The sequence below is a fragment of the Pseudogymnoascus verrucosus genome (assembly GCF_001662655.1).
Source record: "Pseudogymnoascus verrucosus strain UAMH 10579 unplaced genomic scaffold scaffold_74, whole genome shotgun sequence".
Taxonomy (NCBI): domain Eukaryota; kingdom Fungi; phylum Ascomycota; class Leotiomycetes; order Thelebolales; family Thelebolaceae; genus Pseudogymnoascus; species Pseudogymnoascus verrucosus.
Window position 1 is genome coordinate 114,739 of NW_017263725.1, and position 13,610 is coordinate 128,348.

At 49.2% G+C, this 13,610-nt stretch overlaps 7 protein-coding genes across 7 annotated transcripts; 4 read left to right on the top strand and 3 right to left on the bottom strand.

The window, feature by feature from the left end:
* Positions 1–509: 509 nt before the first annotated feature.
* VE01_10187 (uncharacterized protein) lies at positions 510–1,319 on the top strand. The gene is made up of 2 exons (XM_018279592.2): positions 510–876; positions 964–1,319. Exons 1-2 carry the CDS (start codon positions 603–605, stop codon positions 1,221–1,223), a joined length of 534 nt encoding a protein of 177 aa, XP_018125576.1. The 5' UTR covers positions 510–602; the 3' UTR covers positions 1,224–1,319.
* VE01_10188 (uncharacterized protein) lies at positions 624–5,244 on the bottom strand. The gene is made up of 7 exons (XM_018279593.2): positions 4,287–5,244; positions 3,313–4,199; positions 2,773–3,257; positions 2,584–2,633; positions 1,394–2,537; positions 1,252–1,341; positions 624–1,185 (listed from the first exon to the last, which is right to left on the bottom strand). The coding sequence occupies exons 1-5, from the start codon at positions 4,455–4,457 to the stop codon at positions 1,497–1,499; spliced, it is 2,634 nt and encodes an 877-aa protein (XP_018125580.1). The 5' UTR covers positions 4,458–5,244; the 3' UTR covers positions 624–1,185; positions 1,252–1,341; positions 1,394–1,496.
* Positions 5,245–5,993: 749 nt separating this feature from the next.
* On the top strand, positions 5,994–6,871 carry VE01_10189 (uncharacterized protein; the record flags this gene model as incomplete). The annotated part of the gene is made up of 2 exons (XM_018279594.2): positions 5,994–6,036; positions 6,101–6,871. Exons 1-2 carry the CDS (start codon positions 6,034–6,036, stop codon positions 6,869–6,871), a joined length of 774 nt encoding a protein of 257 aa, XP_018125554.1. The 5' UTR covers positions 5,994–6,033.
* Positions 6,872–7,180: 309 nt separating this feature from the next.
* On the top strand, positions 7,181–7,447 carry VE01_10190 (uncharacterized protein; the record flags this gene model as incomplete). Its single annotated transcript, XM_018279595.1, has 2 exons — positions 7,181–7,220; positions 7,302–7,447. 2 exons carry the CDS (start codon positions 7,181–7,183, stop codon positions 7,445–7,447), a joined length of 186 nt encoding a protein of 61 aa, XP_018125551.1.
* A 784-nt stretch (positions 7,448–8,231) lies between these two features.
* VE01_10191 (uncharacterized protein) lies at positions 8,232–9,457 on the bottom strand (the record flags this gene model as incomplete). Its single annotated transcript, XM_018279596.1, has 3 exons — positions 8,232–8,571; positions 8,645–8,876; positions 8,968–9,457. The coding sequence occupies 3 exons, from the start codon at positions 9,455–9,457 to the stop codon at positions 8,232–8,234; spliced, it is 1,062 nt and encodes a 353-aa protein (XP_018125552.1).
* A 186-nt stretch (positions 9,458–9,643) lies between these two features.
* Positions 9,644–11,575, bottom strand: VE01_10192 (uncharacterized protein; the record flags this gene model as incomplete). The annotated part of the gene is made up of 7 exons (XM_018279597.2): positions 11,495–11,575; positions 11,306–11,409; positions 11,019–11,254; positions 10,440–10,873; positions 10,198–10,388; positions 10,058–10,125; positions 9,644–9,983 (listed from the first exon to the last, which is right to left on the bottom strand). The coding sequence occupies exons 4-7, from the start codon at positions 10,753–10,755 to the stop codon at positions 9,644–9,646; spliced, it is 915 nt and encodes a 304-aa protein (XP_018125549.1). The 5' UTR covers positions 10,756–10,873; positions 11,019–11,254; positions 11,306–11,409; positions 11,495–11,575.
* On the top strand, positions 11,079–13,342 carry VE01_10193 (uncharacterized protein). The gene is made up of 4 exons (XM_018279598.2): positions 11,079–11,753; positions 11,805–11,834; positions 11,897–12,847; positions 13,044–13,342. The coding sequence occupies exons 1-4, from the start codon at positions 11,583–11,585 to the stop codon at positions 13,161–13,163; spliced, it is 1,272 nt and encodes a 423-aa protein (XP_018125550.2). The 5' UTR covers positions 11,079–11,582; the 3' UTR covers positions 13,164–13,342.
* Positions 13,343–13,610: the final 268 nt, after the last annotated feature.

Below are 13,610 nucleotides of genomic sequence, written 5' to 3' on the forward strand. Positions count from 1 at the left end.
ATGCCAACAGGCGAAAGACATAGCGCAGCCATGTCTCGGTTTCTCAGCAAAGCCTGCGTGTCCCCTAGAGCCTAACTAATAAAACTAAACAACCTAACATTATCATCTTTGCCTCTAAACATTGTGATCTTCACCTTCAAGCATTGTGATCTTTACCTCTAGTAACGCAATAATGCAAGTTAATTAATTAGAGAAGAGTCAAACAGTTTAATAGAATGGTAACATAGAAAGCTATGGTACTCCTATCGCCCTCCTTAATTAGGCCTGCATGTATATATACATGCAGGTGGTCAATCTCCCGAGACACTGATCTCTATTTTAGGGATGAATCTCGGAGCAACTTGATTTGACATGTAGATCGCTAATTGTGGCTGGCTATGCTGTCCTCCTCTGGGTAACACGGCGCAGCTATACGAGATGATGGTCAGACATCAGGGTGAGCTGCCCTGACTTTGCCCGATATTCTGACAACACGCCCTACACGCTTGTATAAGAAGACTCTAAGGGGACGTCGTCGTCGAAGACGTGTTCTTGCTCATTATCAACGAATAGGAATTGACTGTATATGCGCATCTACTTGCAAAACGATACAACCTAGCATCATGAAGTTGTCCGCCGCCGTCGCCTCTCTCGCCGGCGCAAGCTCTGCCCTCGCCACCGCCTTCGAGCTCATGGCGCTGCGACCTGACAGCCCAATCCACCTCGCCCCCTTCAGCGCTGCACAGAGCAACCTCTTCCTACATCTGCCACACCAGAACGCCAGCTGCGAAGGCGAACACCCCAACCGCGCAACTTTCCACATAAAGCACGGCAGCCTGTTCTTGTACTCTAAGGACGGTGAGACCCAGGAGATCTTTGTCGACCGCTCTGGCATGGGTATGTAGACCTGGTACCCTCCCTACACAGCTATATATCGATCGTTAGCTGAATGAGCTTGGGTTTACTAACATGCTTGTTTGTTAGGCCAAGGCAAGATGGGCTACCTCACGAACAGTCCCTACGTTCCTCCGCATTTCGAGCTCGAAAATTGGCAGATTGACAGTACCGGCGACCTGAGCTTTAATGGGAGGACCCTGATTGCTTGTCCCCATTCAATCGATCGGGCATGGAGCCTCTGGGTTGATACTAGCAATCCAACGCCTGGCGGAAACAAGGGATGCTTACCCATAATAACCCGCGCAATCCCTGTCAATGATCCTATTAGATGTGATTACAGTCATTGATCCATTAATAGGGAGGACTCTTGCCTACATCGCTAGGGATTAGTGACTCAGACTGTAGGCTGGGTGCACAATCGGATATTTCCTAGAAAGAGGAGAAATATAGGAATATATAACTAGTCTACTAAACTTTAGCATCCATGTCAAAATATAATATTATATGGTCTGCCTACACGTTACTAAATGAGAACAAAAAATGATTTGCAATAACATAGCTTCTCTCCACAGATTCAGAAAGAATTGGCTCGACTTGCTATGAGCGTCAGGGAGTATTTCCTAGTTAAAGAAACCAGCCTTTGCCAACCCCAGCCAGTTTTTATGCGTGTCTCCAAAACTCAAAACCGTGCTCGGTTGGAGCTTCACGTGCGCATACTTGCCACCAGAGAAGAAGTATCCCTCTTCGAAATCCGTTCCCGGCACAAAGGTAAATGCGTCTATCTTTGTGAATCCCAATAGAGCCAATAGCGGCGAATTAGTCGAGACTTCTGGTTCTGGCTTGCCGTTGTTTTTACCGTAGATACTGTGGACAATTTCCTTCGATCCGGAAAAGAATGTAGAACAGTTTGGATCGCCTCCCTTCCAATAGTGCGGCACAACGCAATCAATGGACTCGAAGCCGCTCTTCTCCTTCAGACCTTTAAACACCATCGTCCAAGGGTTTAACTTGCCTCCCAGGAAGGGTTTTCCAGTCTCCACGTCCATAACTATACATGAATCCCCACTGAAAACCCACGCTACCTTCTCATCCTTATCTACTGTCAGGACTGCATCGACCCCATTAGGCAAACCCGCTAGCGCGGGCCACATGCCTTTGACTTCAATTGGAGTACCAGTTTTGGTTTTATCCACGGCGTCAAGACGGAGATATTTTGGACCATCAAAGAAGTACACTTCATTAACCGACCACGGGAGATGCAATATGGCGCGCGGAAGAGGATTTGATTTTAGCGGAGGCTTTTGCTCGGGGGATAGGTTGGTCTTCTTGTCAACGCCGTCCGTCGTTTTGTCAAGTACAACAGGATTGGCCTCAACAGGCTTTTTCTTGGAGTCATCGATCGTTTTATCGAGGTTGTCAGGTTTTAGGTTGGGTCCATTGGTCATTCCATTGGGACGGGCCGTCACGGATCCTGGAAGCGGTGCAGGTGAAAACACAACAGTTCCGTTCGGGGAAAAGTCCCCAATCTCTTTCTGTCCACCGTCTGCGCGAATGATCCAGTCCACAAAGTCATTAGCTCGCTGCTTATTGTTGGCTTTGCTGCCGATGACGAGCTCCGCACGCTTCAGCAGCGGATCTTGGTCGTCATCCTTACCAACAGCCTAAATAAGTGAGCAGATGTTCACGAATCAACTGGAACATGCTTACAAAGATAGTCAATTCCTTGCGGCTCTCCTCACTTGCAGCATTCCATATACCTGTGTTCAAAGTCAGCAGAGTGTTCAAGCTGGGTATAAGACAATGTATTGTAATCTGATTGTCATTGTAACCACTCGTTGCTAGTGTGGACCATGTTTCGTGTTTTTGAGATCATAGCACAGATTTAGGTTCACATACCGCTATCAGTTAAGGTGTATGCGCCGATTATTGCAGCTTCAGCCAAGGTCTCCAAGGCGGAGCTCTCGGAGGACGCATACCAGGATGCTCCAGCCGAGGCTGATGGTGTCCGACCAATTGCGGACCAGATGGATGATTCCTTAACATTGGACGCGGACCCATCGGAGCGAGATAGGAACACTGTGGAGGAGCCGGGGTCGGCTTGGAGGCTGGTGTAAAGAGCTGAGAACAGTGCATACACGCTTGTATCGCTGTTCTCTGGGAGTTTCGCTGGATTGTTTTGCGGGCCAACCAGCATCCAGTGGTCGCGCCAGCCAGTCTCTCTCCGGTCAATGATACCTTGATTGGTGGCGAGTGTGTCAAGCAAAACACTATCCGTAATGCCAATATCGATAATATTCTCGCACAGATAGTCTATAGTGACACCTGAATCCGATGCGTAGAACTCAACAACGAATGGGGTCTCTTTCTTGATCTCGACACAACTATCAACACACTGTTAGATCATATATATATATGGATGATTGTGAGAGTAGTTACTATTGAAGGTATCCATCAAGCAACTTTACCAGGAGGCCGGACTGATCTGACCCGCCCGTTCCAATGCGGAGACCGACGCCACTGCCAGGCCAGCTGTAGATCTGGTCCGGTGTAACGGTGGTACCATTAATTTTGGCGGTGCCACCATCTACTGTCCGACGCTGGTACTGAGTACTAGGATAACGTCGGTCTAGTCGTCCATCTTGATCATCTCTGGGATTATAACGCGGCCTAGGATTCCCGTATGGATCCCTTTCAGTCTGACGAGCCCAGTCAGGGATCTGGTACTGGTATTTGTTAGTCGCCAGATGGAAGTACTGACTACTAGGATAACGTCGGTCTAGTCGTCCGTCTTGATCATCTCTGGGATTATAACGCGGCCTAGGATTTCCGTATGGATCCCTTTCAGTCTGACGAGCCCAGTCAGGGATCTGGTACTGGTATTTGTTAGTCGCCAGATGGAAGTACTGAGAGCTAGGATAACGTCGGTCTAGTCGTCCATCTTGATCATCTCTGGGGTTATAGCGCGGCCTAGGATTCCCGTATGGATCTCTTTGAGTCGGACCAGCCCAGTCAGGAATCTGGTACTGGTACTTGTTGGTTGCCAGGTGGAGATAGTGAGAAGGATAATAACACGAGCCATGAGAAGGATGATAACACGTGTCATGTCGTCCACCTTGCCCGTTGCTAGGAGGTGGTGGACGCTGCGACTTGTTAAGCGGTTGGACTGGAGCTACTCCTTCTTGGATGTCATCGCCAGCCGTGTTTGTGACACCACCCTCCCCATCATCAGGATTCGTAACGACGTCGCGGCGTGTGGGGAAGAATGGCTCGGGATTGCGTCGAACGGGGGGTACAGCATGCATAACCGGCCCAATTGGAAATCCCTAGCCTAAATTAGATCTCCATGTGTAAGAAGGAGCTGTATGATCATAGAAGAGAATTTTTTGAGTTTGTTGAAGGGGAGCTGTTACTTCTTGCTCTTCTTCTCCGCTAGCATTCACGAACGGTGCACCCTCAGTGGGAGGCCATGGAATTTCAATCCCCATCTCTTGCGCCTTTCGGATCTCATTTAGGGTGAGCTGTTTGCCATTGTGAAGCTTAAACATCAAATGCAATTGGAATGGTGGAATATCTGTAGCCATGGTAATCGCAGTCCAATGAGTTCTGGTGTTGGAATCGATGTATGGAGGATGGAAATTGGTATATCGGGCACCTTCCAACCTTTATGCAGTAGGGAAGAGTTCTCTCGCAACTTCTACCTCCTGTCGTGAACCCGAAATGCTCTTGCTCACACTCATTCTGTGGCTGGCTGATGTACAGCGTCGTCAGCTGCGCAAAGCTGTGTCCGCAGCTCCTGCGTTCATTCATCCAGTCTCAGTTGACACTTGCCAACCCTGCATCTGCTTAACGCACTCTTTGGCTGACTGAGAGCCAATAAAGATAGGCATGGTAACATCGAACGGTTCCTCATTGTTGCAGCTCTTCTGTCCTTCTTCACTGGTCGCTCAGCGCAAGCCACCGCCCGTTTTGTAACCGTGTCCAAGCTGAATCGCCGTAAGAAGGTGCCCGCCGTATGCGGGTGGTGGAATTGTTAAGCATTCAATGCTGCATCTGGTGCTAATTTGCTAACCACGACCACTCAGCACGTCCCATTGCCCACAGTTGCGAGCTGGACAAATTGAGGTCGGAGAGATATGCAATCTATCGAAAGAGATGGTGTGCATTGCATAATATTCATTGGAGTGGTGCGGAGTGAAGGAATCCGTTGCCTGGCGACTGGTTCTAGACGCATGCTGTACACCGCTGAAGAATCGTTAGAGTAATGCGGAGTGAAGGATCTGTTGGCTGGCGACTGCCCCTGATATCCGTAGGTATGCTGCAAAAGCCGTTGTGGCTAGCTGAGAGCTGTGGTGGCTTGCTGGATAGCGGATTCGCCGTTGGGCGTACGCTGGCGCCATGTTCACGTCGGGTTTGGCGGGAATGTATGGTTCCCCGCGCGCCGTCCCCGCGTGCCGTCCCCGTGTGGAGAATGGACGGAAAGGACAGGCTGAAACCCCGCACCTTATTTCACATGGGTTCACAAACAACGCTAAACATAGCAACGAACCCGACTCTGGTCCAAATTCTGGGAATTCATTCTAGCGAGTAACGAGCGCGCATCAAGTATCCCTAACAGGCCTGACTTCAAGTGCTCTGCGTAGATCTGAAGTATGACCAGTGGGAAACAGCCATCGGAGTTGCCGCTCGAAAAGGGCATCAAATTATCGTTAAGCGCCTCTTGTCCCCCGGGGAGCCATGTCGAAGGGCTTAGACCTTACTAGACATGCCTCGTTGTGGCTGCATTGCATGAACATGCTTCCATTGTTAAAGACACGTTGGATTAGTAGAACGTATTTAAAGGATTGAGATTTATTTTAGGGTAGTCTTGGGGTGAAGCGAGGGTGGGCAGGGTGGGCTGGGTGAGCTGGGCGTGTCCATTCTAGTGCCAAACCTGGTATTGAGCTCGACTCCTGAGGCCCTTGGTGTCACTCTAACGGAATATATTGATAACGTTCGTGGCTTTGGCAATATCCTGGCAGCTATGACCTGCGATTGTAACAAGTACTACCATTACGTCATGATCATGAACAGTTAGTTGTTTAATCAGCATCCACCATCACCTTATCGTCACGATTAATCTATCACTCATGCTGCGTTCAATGCAACGACTCACAAAATATGGTTAGTAAAAAGCCCCATCAAATGTCAAATCTAAAAGCTGATCCTCATTCCATTTATTTCCTAGGTATCGACACGCGCCAGCTCTAAGCGCAAACGCTCATCTTCTACAGGAGATGACCAGAATGTAGCCGACAACCCTCAACCCAAACGTCGGGGGGAGGATGCCCCAACTCGTCTCAATAAGTCTCAAACAGTAGAGAGTCACGACGGAGTCGTGCTACCAGCGCAGAAAAAAACTACCACCTCCACACGGCCACCCTCCTCGACGTTTTCTCACCCCATAATATTCACCATTGGCCACGGCACGCGCACACTATCCACCCTGATTGATCTCCTCCAATCCGCACATGTCACCAGACTCGTAGACGTCCGCTCGATCCCGAAGTCCTATACAAACCCCCAATTCAATCACGATGATCTAGTCACATCTACCGAATTAAAGGCAGCCAACATAGAATATATATGGTATGGTGTCAAACTCGGCGGTCGCCGCAACGCACAGCAGCCCAATGTTGAGCAGCATACAGCCATCCGCGTCACGGCATTTAGGAATTACGCTGGTTATATGAGCACTCAGAACTTTCGAGATGGGTTGGAAGAGCTGAAGGCGTTATGCAAAAAGCCGCAGAGTAGGGGAGGCCATTTGGTGGCGATCATGTGTAGCGAGACGCTTTGGTGGCGGTGCCATCGGCGGATGATTGCAGATGCGCTGGTAGTAGAAGGATGGGACGCACAGCATTTAGGCATCAAAAAGGGAGAGCCTATGAAGCATGTCTTGTGGGATATTGTAAGATGTGATGATAACGGGGAATTGATATATGATGTCAAGTCGTGAGGTTTCTTCAGTTGGTGCCATCCCTCTCTAATCGGAGGAATCAGCCCCCGCAGGAAGGTAAATTCTATAGTGCTAGTTACAAATAAAATATCAGTGAGCATCGCTACACGCAATACTTAACTTGCCCACTTTGTGGCAACTATTGATTCTAGCGAACCATGGTGGAATTCTCACTTCGTGCCTGGGATAGGGGCGGCGGTGCCGCCCTTATTTTGTGAGCTTTAGATTGAGTGAGCTGATGTCAATCAACAAAAGTCTGACTGACTGCTCCGCAAAAAATAGTTCGTTATCGCATGGCCTGACTTCACCATGGATCCACAAACAATTGAACTCGTTGAATCCATGATCGGTCAGTTCTACTTCCTACAAGTTTGAACCTGCGTTTGAATTTCATCCCGTTTCATCGATGGCTTACAGTTTACGCAACTAGGCATTTTCGACGCCATCTCTAGCGATCTCTCAAGCGTACAGACCATCGTCAGCGCAGACAAGCTCGAGACGGACGGCCACTACCTGCTGCAGCTTGATGAGAAGCTTATCATAACCAAATGGCAAGCCCTGGCTGCGGAATGTTAGTATCTCGACTGTCCTTTTTGATTTGCGCTTTTCTCAGCTGCCTGTCACATCCCGTCCCGGCCGCGCATATCACGTCTTACTCTAGCTCTCTCTCGTGTGATTGGTTTGAACCCGCAATTGACAGAACTGGCACGACTCGTCCACAGGCAAAGAGTACGCCAACGGAGCTGTGAAATCCTTTGCGGCTATAAAGTCGAATAGTCATTAACTCATTTTTTGTATTTCCTTTAGCTCAGTCTGCTAGGTTAGATATTTGCTCCATTTTCTGCCTTATCCTATTTGTTGCAAGGTCCTTTCTTCTGAAGAACGGAGAGCTTGATCATAAGTAGCCTGTTCAACTTTATCACTTGCAACTCGACGACATTCCACTGTTTCCTTGACCCCTCCAGCTTCTTTCATTCGCTCACCATACTGCAGCCGCTCTGCGCTCTGGATTTGGCCTATATATTAATTAAATACAGTACAGGACAGTTAGACACTTTTTAGAATAGTATTAGTAACATGGCGTCGTCTCACGATTGTCAATTACTGAAGCTTTGCGATGCGGCTTTAAATACCACATTGTATTTGCATTCCGGTTGTTATAATGGGTAACTGGGCTACAAGTATGAGGAATAGCTATTGTAACTATAGCCTTAAGCTCCTGCCTTTTGCAAAGTGATACCCGTATTCGAAACTGGCAAGCTGCATCTTTGCAGATTAAGATGTGGCGTTTACGGTCTGACTACGAGTTAGGGCACCCGCTCATAACGGTCAGAACACTTGAAACCCATCAAAGCAACTATCACGCTATCCTGCCCTCTAAATCGGTATCTGACGTCTTCTCGCCATGTAAAATCGACCTATAAGATTGATATCGCCTCAGCATTCCTTTGATTTTTAATCTCCTCACCATAAAGAACACCGCTGCCGCAGCTCCGAGTACGAACAAGGGTATCCACCACTTGGCAGACCTACTTAACGAAACAATTAAAGATGCATCATAAGAGTGCCACGATGAGCTACCAAGATGGTTGAATATGGGAGTCGAAACAGGGCCGTTCAAGCTGTGCAGCTTGAAGTTGTCCAGGGGTCCAGCAAGGATCTTCAACTCTGATCTATTTGGTTGCAGGGCATGGATTGTCCTAGTCATATAAAATCAGTCGGAGGCGCACCTTTCAAGTCGAGCAGCTGCCGCAACTCTGGATAATCACTTACGAAGCATAATGGCACCCCGTACTGAACATAACAGTCGGATATGGCAATCCAAACCACCGCCTATTATACATCTTCAAACTGCGCACCAACTTCCCCACGAACTCATTCCTTTTACTCGCCATCATGAACCCAATCGAGAAACCCGTCGGATGTGCCGCTGGAGCAACAAAGCTGAATCTTCGTAGCGGACCTAGCGATCTTGTGCATTTCAGATCCATATCAAGAACAACTCCTGTGCCAAGTCAGCATTAGCATCTAAATACTGTACATATAAACCAATATCCAATTCCCTAAGAGGCAAGAGAGAGCAGAATAATACTCACCACCATACTCATACAGCACCATATACCTCAACGCATCAATCCTCTGAATCGTATAACCATACCGCTCCCACATATGCAGCAACTCTGGAAATCTCTCCCTGACAAAATCTCCCGCATTCCCATCCGTCCACAGCATCGCCTCCCATCCCGGATGCAGCTCCAAACACGCATTCCTCGCATCGATCCATTTCCCCTGCGGCTTGTGACTCCCCAGCGCAATATGGTGCAGCACAGGTGGGACGAGGTCGCGGTACAACGGACCCGCCGAGTCCTGCGTGCGGCTGTAGTTCGCAAAGCTGAGATCAAAAGCGTCGCGGTCCGCGTTGGGTGAGATGAGGAAGTCGGGCGCGCCCCGTGGCCAATTAAAGGTTAGGGAGAGGAGGGAGTAGGTCGTGCAGATCAGGGTGCGGAAATAGTAGAGCGTGAGAATCCCGACAATGATGCCATAGGCGAAGATGATGGGGTGCGTGCGATAGAGTCGTAATGACATGATTGGGAACAATTAGTGGTCTAGACGTCGTAAACTCCACGTCTCAGATCATGGCACAACAACCCAAAATGCTAAAATTGGAGCTTCGGGAGCTTGTTTTTTCACGCTGGAAGTGATTGGGGGGTTTGGTGCTTATATATGTGGAACGGAAGCCTCGGAAGGCCAAACGAGTAACGGGAATTATGATTAAGCTTTGTCCTCTATGCTAGGTACCTTTTTTAGGTCATTAAACCACACATACCGGCTCAAAACTAGATACAAGTGCCGATCCCACGAGTACTGGCTATTGTGGTTGCGGAAGGCACTGCGAGTCTTCATGTATCGATGCCACGTATTGGCAACCAGCGCTTTGTGGCTGTAGCTGAGACCCGCCACAGGGGATGGGAAAGCCATCGCTTCCAAGATGCGCCAGGTAAAGGGTAATGCGGTCAGAGTGAGGTCACCGAGAAAGGTGTATTTGCGGAGAAGGGTGGTTGTGGTGACCATGTAAGCGATGGGAGCTTCTCCATTGGTCGATGCATAATTGCTAGGGAGTGAACATGAGCTTCGCGTTCGGAGCCAATCAGGTGAGGCGGGTGGAGGGAGACAAGGCGAATTTACCTTATAGCGGCGCTAACAGCCCTGTGGTTTATATGTCCGGAGATCCCGCCTGAATCAAATGTGAGGATCTGAATTGGAGAATGCTGTCAGTGACATTCCCAAAGCATATAAATGATTGTTGTTGGGAAGAGAGAACTTACAGCGTCAATGTCCCATTTGTGGACATACTCGGTCACGATGCTTTGGATGAGATCCGTATTCCACCATACCGTTGGATTATCCTGCAATTCGGCTTCATCTAGTGCGACGCATCTAGCCAGGTCGATGCCCAGCGACTCACAGGAGCCTCTCAGCTCCTCTTTCCTCGTCTCGCCAATCCCAGTATTATTCCCTGCAACAGAGTCAAACCCCGAATATCCACTTCCTGCCTATGCAACCTCACCTGTAGACATAACCAGCAAGCCTCCTCTAACATCATGATTCCTGTCTAGCACCCCTAAAATGCTCGGTGCGAAGAACAAACACTCATCGTCAGGATGCGCAGTCACGATCAGCAAATTCTTCGCACCCTGTAGTGAGGATGGTAAGAGCCTTGCATCGCTGCCTACCAGGTATCCGATCAGCCATTGTAAGAACAGTGGCAGCACCAGGAGGATCGGCGCGATGCGCATTATCCAGCGCCAGGCGTGCCTTGAGAGTCTGCTGATAAGCCTGGATGCGGTGGGTCGTAGCATCGGTAATGGCTTAAATGCGTACATGAGGCAAGGAGGTGGTTAAGTCCGGACTGACTGTCGAGCGTAGTTAATAGAGACAGAAGTAAGTGGATAGGAAGTTTATCTTATGCGGTGAATTGTGATGTGGTAGGCTCTGCGTGGCCTGGAATGCTCGGAAGTTGCAGTTAGCTCTGTCGTCTGATATTCACTGGGATATGCGACGGGGAGCAAATAAGGTTGGGGTTGACGTATTAAGCTTTCACTACTGACGCTAGAGGCCCATCTCACGCTTGGCAGTGCTGACGTACGGTACAACCACGAATGCGTCCGCTCTAGGTGAGGGTAAGGGCGGCGCATTGTTTTACAATCGTTGACTGTGCATTCGGCAATTGCCGTATTTTATTCTGAAGCTGTTGTCAGGATTCCGGCAAAAATGCAGGGCATGCGAACTGCGGCGGATTGAAGAATTCGATGTCGCATCTCTCGTAATTTCGTGCTTACGCGTCACTTTGACGTCGTTACGATTAGTGAATCGCGCAAGCCGCTTACTCGCCAAATCAGCCGGAAAGTTCGGAGCGTCATGAAAGCCACCTACTCATCGCTCGGAGGCTGCTTCCATCCGTTGGTCAGTTTCGATGAATGAGATACATGCCTACATATGACAAATAGTCGCGGATGCGCCGTTTACCGTAATTTAACCTTCCCAACGAAATTGAGCTTTGATCTATAGCACAATAATTTCCCCTTCTTGAGCACGAGGAAGGCTGGGCGAGTCTGCTCTCACCTCTTGTCACAGGTGTCGTGCACTTCTAGACTTCTTCTGAAATGCTCCGAAACGAAAAACAAAAACAACAGAAGTAGTTGGCGTCCGCATGCTCGCTAAAAACATGTATGAGGCGAAAACGATCTGGCAGGATTTTGCCTTGGCACATTCCCGTCGGACTAGCAGAGGGGCATGGGATAATCAAGCTTTTCCGCCAAGACGACCGTCGCAAATCTTTGAAATTCATAGCCTCTCCATACAGCGCATCTCATTGATCTTGGTTAGTCAAGTCCCTTGATGGATACAAGTCACATGACTAACCAACTTCCAGCTCGCCATCCAAAACTCCGCTCTCATTATGGTATGGACACGTGATTCATCTTTCGAGAGGTGGAAGATTCCAATTGCTAATAATGTCGTCAGACAATGCATTACTCCCGAATAGCTCCTGTCGACTCAGGCCGTCGCTATCTCCCATCCACAGCCGTTCTTCTTGTCGAGATCATCAAACTGGTAGTTAGCTTGTCCATCACCACATTCGAAATGGCCAAAGCACACCCCACTAGTTCGCCAAGAGACCTATTTGTGCTCCTCTGCAAGTCCTTCTTGTCGTCCGATAGCTGGAAACTCATCATCCCCGCAGCACTGTATACCCTACAGAACTCCCTCGTCTACGTCGCGATCAGCAATCTAGAAGCCGTGACATTCCAAGTGATATACCAGCTGAAAATCCTCACCACCGTCCTCTTCAGTATCGGGTTGGTAGGAAAGACGATCTCATCTCGACAATGGCTTGCTCTGGTCCTGCTCACCCTCGGTGTCGCAATCGTACAGACATCAAACCCGCTTCCCTCATTCGAGGAGATGAAAAGCAAGCTCACCACCCTACTCTCGCCATCTCCTTCCGAGTTATCCCCCTTGGCATCAAAATCATCCTTCCCGCCCGGCCAGCCCGAGTCAGCGCACATCCTCCACTCCTCCACCATGTCTGCCACCCGGGGCCTGCTCGCCGTGCTCGCCGCATCCCTGATCTCGGGCTTCACAAGCGTCTACTTCGAACTCATCATCAAGAGCACCATTTCCAGCGTATCTCTCTGGACACGTAACGTGCAGCTCTCCTTCTATTCCCTCTTCCCAGCCTTGTTCCTCGGTGTCATGTACCAAGACGGCCCTTCCATTTCCACGCATGGATTCTTCGCAGGCTACAACAGCATTGTGTGGGTCGTGATTGTGCTGCAGGCGCTTGGGGGGGTACTTGTTGCGGTTGTAATTACGTCTGCGGATAATGTGGCGAAGAACTTTGCAGCTAGTGTTAGTATTGTTGTTAGTTGTGTGGTGAGCGCGGTGGTTTATCAGACGGGGGTCAGCGTGCATGTGAGTCCTTACTTTTATCCCTTCAACTTTTTCTTTCCTTCTCGTTCCTTTCCATCTCCGAGTCATGGATGCTCTTACTTCTAGGACTTGAGGCCGACTAGAGCTCGATCTAGAGCAAGATGGAGATTTGTCTTTATATCTAGATTTTACATCTACAGCAGATTAAATACTAACGCATTCATTTCTTCTATAACAGGGCACAATCGGCACAGGAACAGTCCTGCTCGCTGCATATCTCTATCATAGCTATAGCTGTGCGAGTCCGGCTAGTGAGCTGCTGCTGCCGATGAGCAGGGAGAGGGATATCAAGGGCTAGATACGATTGTACATTAGATATAATAGTTCTATGGGTAATTGACTAGAGGTACTATTAGCACAGAAACTAGAAGGTGAAGGCCGCTTCCAGCTCAGGATACTCGAATTTAGCCCTATCGATCTACGGACTAGTGTTGGGGCTACTACCATCTACAACATTCTTCATTTATTTTCCAGGACATACCTAATACTATAGGACGGAAATTCCGTGCATCCCGCAGTTAGTTGCTCCCCCCACACCCCCACACCCCCCGACTTCAACTCAAGACAGCTCCAGCCCCCTCGCACCATTGTAAGACGGCCCTCACGTGATGGCACGTGAGGTACCACGCCGAAGGCAGCCCTACGGTGGAGCGGTCATTCGGGTATAGCCCGGTTATTAGGGCTCACGGTATGGAAGGGTATCAGGGGCTGGGGCCTCAGTTGAGGACTCCAGTCAATAGTCGCT